The sequence below is a fragment of the Mus caroli genome, chromosome 19 (genome assembly GCF_900094665.2).
Source record: "Mus caroli chromosome 19, CAROLI_EIJ_v1.1, whole genome shotgun sequence".
Lineage (NCBI taxonomy): Eukaryota > Metazoa > Chordata > Mammalia > Rodentia > Muridae > Mus > Mus caroli.
Window position 1 is genome coordinate 33,003,009 of NC_034588.1, and position 11,100 is coordinate 33,014,108.

At 40.9% G+C, this 11,100-nt stretch overlaps 1 protein-coding gene across 4 annotated transcripts in view; it reads left to right on the forward strand.

Annotated features, from left to right (window-relative positions):
• The window catches only part of LOC110285462 (polycomb group RING finger protein 5), a 107,318-nt gene extending 96,218 nt beyond the window's left edge, over positions 1-11,100 (forward strand). For 3 of the 4 annotated variants that reach the window (XM_021151646.2, XM_021151645.1, XM_029472859.1), the window contains exons 8-10: positions 295-384; positions 5,847-5,906; positions 10,833-11,100. In XM_021151646.2, coding sequence (XP_021007305.1) covers positions 295-384; positions 5,847-5,906; positions 10,833-10,880 — 198 coding nt within the window. In that variant the 3' untranslated portion in view covers positions 10,881-11,100. The remainder of the gene's footprint in view (positions 1-294; positions 385-5,846; positions 5,907-10,832) is intronic. The other variant, XM_021151649.2, reaches the window with a different exon arrangement.

The window sequence follows — 11,100 nt, forward strand, 5'->3', positions numbered from 1 at the left end:
TGGCCCCTACATATGTCTAAAACCTGGAGAGTTGTAGAAGAAACAGGAATCAAGACGGCATTGCACTTATAAATTGTGTATCAACTTGAGATACAGATGTGTGGTACAGTATAAATGCTGTTTCATGTTGCATCTGAACTTTTGACAGTCGGTGGCAACATGGGTTTAATAAAAATATTCAGTGTTCTTATAAAATTGGTACTTTTATGTTGGATCTTTTAAAATGTGAAAATTTATAAAAATGTCTAAATTCACATTTTCTCTGCATTAATATATTTTCATTATTTTTTAAAGTTGGATGTGCTGTGCAATGGTGAAATTATGGGAAAGGATCATACTATGGAATTCATCTATATGACAAGATGGCGACTACGAGGAGAAAATGTAAATCGCTTTTATATTTACCTATGTGTATATATAGTTATAGTTTATTATATAATTCATATTGAACAATATTATTTAGGAACATAAGAAATTAGAAGCATTAGTTTGGGAAAGAGAAGAAATGAGTTCCTCTTTATTCTCCAGCACTTAAAAATCCACTCAAGTACAAGACCAGTGTCTGTGTTATGTATTTTGAAGGTGAGTTTTTAAGTCCATCTATAAGTATGTCCAGGATTCTGCTAGCCTAGAGCAGAGGAGGTATGTACTGCAAGCCTGTGTAAGCTACAGTGTGAAAGTGGGAAGTGGGGCCAGATAGACCATGCTGCCCGGAGAATGGACAGATCCAAGAGTCAGTAGGAGGGGGAGGACTGCTGGGGTCGGGGAGGGATTGCATGATCCATCACTAAAAGAGCAATGTTAGGCTTGAGGAAAGAGATTTAGTGGGGGTCTCTGCTGCCAGAAGGAGATTACTCTGCCTTAGGCCTTAGTGATGAGGGAGAAAATGTTCACAAGAGAGACCTAAGATCAACTCCCACACCCCCGTAAGTGGAGTTTTAAATGTCTCTGCTTGGGTTAACTCTTAAGCTTGAGTCCACTTGAGGCAGGAGTGTTAGGAAATGTGGGGCACCCTGCATACTGTGGAACAAGAGAGGCATGATAAATCCATGGAAGACTGATTACAGAGCTGCAGTGGTGAGCACTCATGCTCACCCACAGGTTTAATGCTTGTAGTCAATATGTCCTGCATTAAACACTGATATTTCTACCAGGCTTATTATATTTTCTTATGAAAATGTTAATTATGAAATACAGCATAGCATAGAGTTGTTACGTCACACAAATGTAGAATTTACAAATAATGAGGGTAGTCATGCTTCAGTAGGTCAGAGTATATTAACGTCACATATATTAGCATCCATCGAACTGTTGAAAAACCTCCTAAAATCCTCGTGCTATATGGTAGTTATTTTTTTCAGAAGAAAATGTGATGATCTAGTACTACTAAAACACCTGAGTTCTTAAATCAGAGGGTTTTTGTTGTTTTCCTATCTGGGTTTTTACATGGATAAAAAAAATCTTCTCTTTGAGGCACAGTACTCTAGCTACAAGCAGAAATATCTCAAGATCCAGAAGGGAAAATGACATTCTGGTGTCAGTCAGTCACTTGCTACTTGTGTGTCCTTGAAAAAAAAAAAACCTATCAGACTATGTTTGGATTCATCTGTTTTAATATAATTGTATTGCATAATAACGTGCCTTGTTTATAGGCTTTAAGGGCTATGTGTATATTGCCTTCATTTAACTCTTAATGTTTCATATGCCAGGTGCACACTGCACAGGTAAGTCTGCACAGCTAGAAAGCAGGTACTCTAATTCTACAGTAATATTTCTGCAGTAAATGTAATTTTGGCTTCCTTTGCTAGTTCAGTGGACATTTCAGCATGTGGGTGCTGGAAACCATCATTTGTGGATAGACCAGCCTAAAGGTTTAAGGTCGTCATTCACTGTAAGCCTTCCCCAGGGCTCCTGTCACAAGTGCTCCCCTGAACACTGCCCACAGTGTTCATTTGCATGTGTTTGGATGGGGGAGTGTTTTTTGAAGGAAGATTTTACTATTTAGCCCAAGCTGGCCTAGAGCTCACTGTAGCACAGGCTAGCTACAGTAATAATAATATACAGTAATAATATTGCCTGAGACTAATATTCTCCTGCCTCAGCCTCATTAGAAGCGTGGCCAAGAAGCTCAGTATTGCAATTATTTTAATGTCAAAGCATGAAAGAGTTGATTTGTATAAGCTTTCTACTAACAGATTGCCAATTAAATCAGTCTATATGCAGTTAAATTTCTGAGCACACATTTCTGAAGTTTCAGGTTTTTGGTTGAGATACACTTTTATTAAAATGTTTTTAAGATGGGGCCTGAAGAGATGGCTTGTTTTTCTCTAATCCTGTGTTTTGCTAGTGTTCCCTTTCTGTAGTTTTGGATTGGTCACCCCATCCATACCAGCAGGAGACTGGATGTCTACAAATTCAGTACTCTACTGCTGGTGTTGTTAACTCCCTTAGAGCTCAGTTTGCTCCGCACTGATAGCTACTGTGTGTTTTCTTACTTGATTCTAGTACTGTTATAGTAAACATTCTAGTTACTTGGAATTGATTCATTCACACATAACAAGGCTAAGAATCTAGTTTATTCCAAAGACTTTTTTTTTAACCAGAAATACAGTTAATTGAACAATCTAAACTGGTCTTCATTGCTTGAAGATGCAGCCATTATCTGCACATGCATATGTATATACATACATCTATGGATGTTTCTGGACACTCTTTTTAACAGGTATTATTCTGAACTGTACATGATGCAACTTTTATAAAACTCCTGTCTAAAACCTTTTAATTGTTCATTTTCTTCAAAGTCCTAATATGTCTTATATAAGGCCAATAGCTAGGCCTTCTAAATTGCTTTATGATGTATATTTGTGCCAATGAGACAAAAAGTAGATTTTTAAAATTATATTGCATTGCTTTACCTATTTCCTCAGATGGGCTTTTGAGTGTCTGGTTGGTGCTGGGCTGTATTTCTGGGTTGCTTTGGCAATTTGCAGTTTTTCATTTTCATCAATGTTGTGGGATGTTTGCTTGTGATTTCTACACTCATTCAAGACTGTGACTCAGGGTAGCTTCCATTCCTTTCCCCCTGGAGGAATGGTAGTCCTGAGTCTCCATCTGGTCCGTGGCCTCAGGCAAGGGCACTGCATATCTGTGTCCCTCCCTCATGCTGTTTGCTGCCTCTCAGGACAGTGTCAGGGAAGAGAGTTTCTGTTCAGTTTTGCAGTACCTGAGTGTCCCTCTGCACCGCCCAGCCTCTGTGGTCGTGCTCTGCTTTCCCCTGTCACCTCCCCCTTTATCTTAGTCCCTTTTAGAAAAGATGAACATCAGTGGCTTCTGCCTTTTTCTAGACCTTGTCTCCATCATGATAAGTTACTTTTAAATCTTTATCCTTGTGAATTAAAACAAACACCTGGTCAAATAGCTGCTATATATTTTTATAGTTCATAGCAGTATTTTTGCTTGAAGATTGCTCTGCTGAATGTTGGAGTGGCTCTGTTGTTCACTAGTAGGGTAAATATTTAGCAGTTACTTCTTACGTCTTAGTGCAAATACAAATCATCTAGGGACGGTGACAAAGTGCAGTGCTACTCAGTTGGCTTGGGATAGGCCACAGACTCACTTCTAAAGCTTCACACCTGTGTGAACACCTCTGATGTTTAACATTTTGGAAGATGTGATCTGTGACCAGGTTTCTTCTGTGGCTTCCACAAGTTGAGAGTGTGGAACTGAATCACATTTCAGTCAGGGGGTAACTCGGTCATCTGATGTTCCTATCAGTCTAGTATCTTTTCATAACGCCATGCCAGTGGGCATAGACATTTGCTGAGATAGAAATGGAATCATATATACAGATATCAACTTTGTTCTCATTTGATAATATGTATTATAAAAACAATTATATTTGAAAGTTATTCTTTTTAATAGATTGGTACAATTCACTTTGTGTGACTAGCAGGATTTAATTGGCTATTTTGGTGGGCATTAAGGTTTTGTTTAATCTTTAACATTCCAAGCAGTGCTGTATCTATTCCAAGACATGGACCTTACAAATGTGGCATATCCATTGCCTAGATTGCTGGCTTTACAGTGGACTAAGTTTTACATTGTGAGAAGTTGTCGGTTGTCCTCAAAAGAGGTTTCATAAGTTATAGTCATACCACAGAAGAGGGCCCATTTTCTGACTTCTTGACACTCATTAGCAATATAACGCCTTTTTGAGTGTTCATGTTGATTACACTGTTAATGAATTTGCCTTTTCTTGTTGGCTTCTAGAAAGTGCTCCTGTGTTCTGAACACTGACATCTTCCTATATACACTGTAGCTTTTTTTTCTTCCAACTGTGTTCTGCCTCCCTCTTTTTCCTGTTTTGCAGAATCCTTACAATTGTGATAGTACTGTGTAGGAAATTTAGCAAGAATTACTATTACAGCTAAAGTATGTAGCAGGATGTCTAGTGTAAGAAATGTAGGAGAAGAAAGTGACAATGTCTCTTTAACCTGCCTGGGAGCACAGTCCACTCGCTTGCACTTAGTGAGAGCTCAGCCTCAGCCTTCACTGTGGGCCATGTTCTACTTGCCCATCTTCTTATGGGTAGGTTGAATACCCTCAGTCTAGCTGGCTGCCTTTTCCCGATGCTTCTTGCTGTTTCCACCTCTTCTTGCAGCCTCCGCCACACTCCGGCACCATTCCTGACCTCATTGCTTGCTTTACAATCTCTGGCAGTCTTAAGAAAGCAAACAAACACATCTGTTTTGACTGATACCAAAGAAATTAATAGAAGTAAAATTAATGAAATCACTTCTTTCCATCTTAAATCTGTAATTTTATTAAATAATTTTTTTCAAATTACATAGTCAGACAAAATGTGGTAGGTTAGATAAAACTTGTGAAAAATGTATAACCTTCTAAAGTATATCCTTAAAAAGTCTCCTTTGGGAAGTTAAATTTTTCCTCATTATTTAAACTTATATTGTTTTTGAGATTTTTATTTACTTATTTTATAAATGAGTGCTCTAGCTGCATGTGCACCTGCATGCCAGAAGAGGGCATCAGATCCCATTATAGATGGTTGTGAGCCACCATGTGGTTGCTGGGAATTGAACGCTGGACCTCTGGAAGAGCAGCCAGTGCTCTTAGCCATCTCTCCAGCCCTTAAACTTATATTTTTATGGGTTTAATTCCTACTTATACATTCGGTTTTTTCCATTTGGAAGAGTATGCAGTGTTAAATACGTGAATAACTTAAAGTATAAGTTGTCTAGCTATTAAGATTACAAACACGGGCATCAGACACTCAAGAAGCTCATCAGGGCTGCTCTATCAGGCGTGGACCAGCGCAGAGAATCTGACCTGACCAATATGGAGGCAAAGAGCAATGGAGCAGCCCCTTAGTTTGAATGAAGTTCCGTGTCACTCAGAGCTATGATCTTAAATGGCGCTGCTCTCAGAGGAGTTGTGTGGGAGACTGACCTGAGCAACAGGTAGGCGAGGGATGGATGGTACCTCCTCTGCACTGAGAGGGGAGGATGATGGCACCCTCTATACTAAAAGATGAGGATTCCTCAGGAACTAGCATTCTGAAATGAAGTGGAAAAGGTAGAATATCATCTTGGTAGTTTTAGAATATTAAAGACAAACAAAAAACCTTCATAGATGAATGCTAAAGTTACTTAACACAAAAATTTACCGGTCACCAAGTTATTAAATATTTCCCCNCCCAAAAAAAAAAAAAAAAAGCCCCTAGCATTCCTCAATGTTTATTTAAATTACTCATGTTGGCACTTACGTTTGAGTTTGCAATGTGTCCCGCTGTGGATGCCTCTTATCTGATGGGTTCATCTCCTCCGCAGCTTTGCTGTCTGAACTGTTCAGCCTCGCAAGTCTGCTCTCAGGATGGCACTTTGTACCAGGTAAGAGGCACTCATGACGGGACATATGGCCATCACAGTGCCCTATGCTGACCACTCCCATCCCAAACTCAAGTTCTGACTTGTCACTTTGTAAAAAACAATTTTTAAAGTCTTTTCAAACTTAAATAACAAAAGTTTCCAGCCAGGCGTGGTGGCGCATGCCTTTAATCCCAGCTCTTGGGAGGCAGAGGCAGGCGGATTTCTGAGTTCGAGGCCAGCCTGGACTACGAAGTGAGTTCCAGGACAGCCAGGGCTATACAGAGAAACCCTGTCTTGAAAAACAAAAACAAAAAAAAAAGTTTCCCACTATTTCTCCTGAGTTAACCATTTTACTGAACTAAAAATAAAATTATGTCTTAACAACTATTATTTTTATGAATACTGAATTTTTCATCTTACTCATCTTAGCCCTTGAGACATTGCTAATCTTTAGCCCTTGAGATGAAATGTCAAATTGAGTGACTCTAAATAGGAGATATGGCTAGCTCTGATTGTGAGCTGTCAGCTGTACCCAGCCAGCCTCAACTGCTGCTCTGGGACATAGGAGTGGCTATGAGATCACTTAGTAACACAGGGAGCTTCGACTTGTGTCTAAGGAAAGCTTATCTAATAAAAACACATTTTAGAAATTTGGAAAATAGACTGGAGACCCAATTTTGATTCCCAGAACCCAGACCAGGTAACTCCTGACTGCCTGTAACTCCAGTTCCAAGGCATTTGATACCTCTGGACTCCTCATGTGGGCATGCCCACACATGTTTAAAAATAAAGGGTGATACAGTATAGTAAAGCATTACCATGTTACTACGTGCAGAGATAATGTGCCCAGTCTTAACCTCATACATGAGTCATAGGATTTTTAAGAAAGTAATCTTTTCCCCAATAATTAAAATTATCCATCTAGTTTCTAGTAGTTAGTAACTAATAAACTTCAGTATTAAGTATATAAACTTCCGGTTTCCAGGTTGAGACAAATTAGTTTACATTATGTCTTTAAAAAATGCTATAAATTCACTAAGCAAATATTCTGAGGAGCAGTGTATCTGGACTTTTGCTTAGTCTTTTGATTACTGCTGTGGTATGGGGATCTCAATTCATCATTAAGATGTGAGCTTTGTGATACATACTGTTTAAGTCCTGCCTCTTTAGAAATGGAGTACCCTAGCATACATCTAGACGGGCAATGGAGAGCCGAAAGCCACTCAGGAAGGAAGGTGTTCTCCTTTCAGTGTGCCGAGGAGGGGGAGGCCTGAGCACATGGTTCAGTTGACTGAGTGATAAATTAGAGTGGTAACCTCGTGCCTGGCTGTAACCCAGCATATGTGGGCTGGCACTTTTTGTCTTCGTGTTGATGTGTGTTTCCTGAGTGCTGAAGGACACGGGACTAAGACCAGTCTGCAACTGTACCCTCATTCCCTTTCATTCTACCACCCTTCACTGTGGGTAACACTATTGTAAGAAAGCTAAAGTTAAGTCCTCCCGAGACCATCTCCCAAAGGGAGCATCACTGTGTCAGTAAACCCAGACAGCTGGCCCTGCAGGCTGCAGAGTGGTGCAGGCAGTAGGAGTGCATGTTTTTAGAAACTACCTTGTGACAAGACAAGTGTTCTCAGTTTTCTCCTCACATATTGACAGTTTATTTCCCCAGCCTCCTAGAAGGCTGAATGCTTTTGACTCCTTGCAGTCTGACTCCTCAGTGGACTTGTTCCTCCAAAGCAGAACCCAGGAGGTTGCTATCTGCCAGAAGCCTAGGCCAGCCAGATACCACCATTTGCTGCTTCAGGCTTGCCTGCCTGTTGTGATAACCAGCTCTTAGGTATTTCCTTTCCCTGAGGCTTTCCATTTAACATGGAGTCCTTCCCCCAAGAAGGCTTCTTCCTTGTTTTAGAGGAAGGTACTGCCTTTTTGGACTTAGGTATGTCGTGGGTCCTCAGAAACGAGGACCCCTAATTTATAAAGTACCAGAAATGTGGGGAAGAAAGCAATTTGAGCAGTATGTAGCCTACTCACATGGGCTCTTTTTCAGGTTTGATGTAAGCATAGGCTTGCATATTCCCAAGGTACATACTTTGACTTAACTGTGGGATAACTCAGCACTAATGGGCAGGTAAAGTCACAACTGTGGTTTTTTGGTTTTGTTTTGGTTTTTGGTTTTTTTATCCTTTTACTCCAATACTTCCCCTGTCACTTTGCCTGGAGGTGCTTCCAGCCTTTAACAAGGAGCAGAGAAGAATTGGAGCCAGACTTTAGTGAGCTCAGCTCAGGGTTGTAAGGACCAGCACACTGGTGGCCAGTTTCTGCACAAACAAATGGAATTGCTTTTTTTCATCGTCCAAATTGTAATAGGTTGCTCCTGGTAGAGGTAGCCAGTCCTGGAGTACCATAGGGTGATGTTCCTTCTGCATGCATCTGCAGGGCCTGTGGGGTCTGGTGTAAAGAGACATGACATGTGGAGATGGGACTTATGTGTGAGGCATAGGGTCATTGGAGAATCTTCAGACTCAGGGGAGAGACTGAATTGGATGCCTTCTCTCTTCCCAGCACACTGCTGATGGACCCCTCAGTCACGGAGGGAGTGCCCCAAGGTTGCACAGGCACAGTCCCTTTGGACAGAGGCTGCAAGCTGTGGCTTATTTTCCTGTTCCCTAAACCAATCCCTATTCCATCAACATGGCACCCTGCCTGATTGGCTAAGTGTTAAGTGATAGGCTTATTCTTGAAAGCAGCTCGGGGTGTCTTTAAAATGTAGAGAACTGCAAAGTGACAGTTAAGGAAAACAACACGTACAGTATCAGAAGAGCTGTTTACCCAGGGAAGTATTTTTCTCCCCACTTTCATTTCTACTCAGTGACATAATTTTTAGTTTTATTCCTCATAGCAAAAGGAGAAAAAAAATTCCAATCCTCAAAAGGTCAAGGCCCCACCCCCCTGTTGTCGGTGATTTGTTTGTCTTTCTGATAGGTTGAAAAATGTGTAATAAACTTGATGGCGATGTCAAAAAAAAAAAAAAAAAAAAAGAGTGCATGTTCTTCCTGCAGAGGACCAGAGTTCAGTCCTAGCATCCACATCAGGGGTGCATAGCATGGACCCCCACATGCGCACAGTCCCACACACATACACATTTACAATAAAAATAAAATCTCTTAAAAACTAGAACCAAATTTCACTTTGACTATTAATACAAAAAAGTACTAAATAATGAACTAAAAGATCATACTAAAAGGATAATGTCAAGACCTGGTAGAATTTATCAGAAACATAAGAATAATGTAATATTGTAAGGGAGATAGGCAGATAACAAACTAGTATTTTGTACGGAATTCTCTAAAATAAAAACCACTATATGCTGAAAAGGCATTTGATAAAATCCAGTGTTGGTACTCTAACTTTCCTACTAGCTTCCCTTTTTTTAACTTTTTAAAAATTGGATATTTTATTTATTTACATTACAAATGTTATCCCCTTTCCCCTGGTTTCCCCTCCAGAAACCTCCATCCCATCCTCCCTCCCCCTATCCCACCCACCCACTCTTGCCTCCCTGCCCAGCATTCCCCTACACTGGGGCATAGAGCCTTCACAGGACCAAGGGCCTCTCCTCTCACTGATGCCCAGCAAGGCCATCCTCCGCTACATATGCAGCTGGAGCCATGGCCCCTCCATGTGTGCTCTTTGCTTGGTGATTTAGTTTTTGGAAGCTCTGGTGGAGGGGCATATACAGCTATGGCCCCAAAAATCTGACTGGGCTTCAGAAATAGAGAATTTTGTGCCTAACTAACCAAGTTCCAAGCTGGTTCCTTAAGAGCAGAGTGAAATGTTAGATGAAGAGTAAAAGTAAAATAATTAAAATGAGAATAAGGTTAAGACGATTGGAACCTTGCAAGTCTGAGGCTTCTGTGCTTGCCTGTCAGGTCCTAAACGGCGTCGTCTTTATTGTTCAGCTGAGAACAGAGCCTAGGGAATCTCTCTCCACTCTCCTGTCCCGTGCTAGCTGGAATTTAGTGCATAGTAGCATCAAGTCTTCTCAGTGTGTGACATGCATGTGAATGCTGAGAGTGCATCTCAGGACTGGAGAATCCAGTCTGACTTCCTTTGTAATGAAAGAATCTGTTGTTGTCTGTATTGAAGGTTTCGTACCCATCGACCATTGGTCAATCACAGCTGTCACAGCATTTTCCCGACTCTGATAGTTTCATCACTGGATTTCACTTACGAAGTGGGAATTTGCAGATTTTAGAACAGGAAAATCACTGATTCTCCAGACTGCTTTCTGACTCTTTGGTTCTCAGGTAGTGAAGGTGAAGTTAAAGTAGAGTAGGAGTGTAATGTCTACCTCCATCTGCAAGGGGCTCTTTCCTCCCTAGAACTGTGTGCTAGGTGACTGGATGCCAGAGATGTTCTGCATAGAACAGCACCAAGGCAATGGAAAGCTTTTGACTGCATCATGCAGCAGCTGTGACACTGAGTCGTATTGAAAGGAGGCAGTCATCGTTTCATGTACCAGTCAGGTACATGTTTTCAGTACAGAAAGACCATTTTTAAAATCAATCTTAAATGCTAAAGGGAGGAGTATCAAATGTATGAACAGTATTGTGGAAACTCCAGTTTCCCTGATTTGCAGAATAGGGTCTCTTACTCTTGTGTGGTTCAGGAGAATCTGCAGCTCAAATACTCAGCCCCACAAAGTTGCTAGGGGCATGCAGTTTGTAGTCCTCCTTAGGCCCTCTCCAGGAAGGGGGAGGGGAAGGGGAAGGAGAGGAAGGGAGGAAGAGATGTATTGATAGTAATTTGAATCTTGAATGACAACTTAACTTTTGTAATCTCTATTATCAGAAAATATTATAAATCCCCAATTCTTCAAGGTTTTCTGTAGAAATGGTTGCTTCTTGGAATCACAGCTTTACGCATACTTTTTTTTTTCTTTTATAGTCATACCCGATGGTATTGCAGTATCGACCAAGAATTGATTTTGGGTAGGCCCGGCCCAGGCTGCACTGAATGAATCCTGCACTATTTGTTTACTCGTCGACAGATTGCACAGTGAATGGTGTGTGGACTTGAGAGACACAATCTGATTTCAGCATGCACATAAGGCCATTGTCTGTCTCTGAGTTGTCAGTGTCCTTCATGTTCTGTCTATTAGGAGCAATCCAAGTGCCCTTCTGCTACTGACCATCTGCATAAGATACTCGTGCCG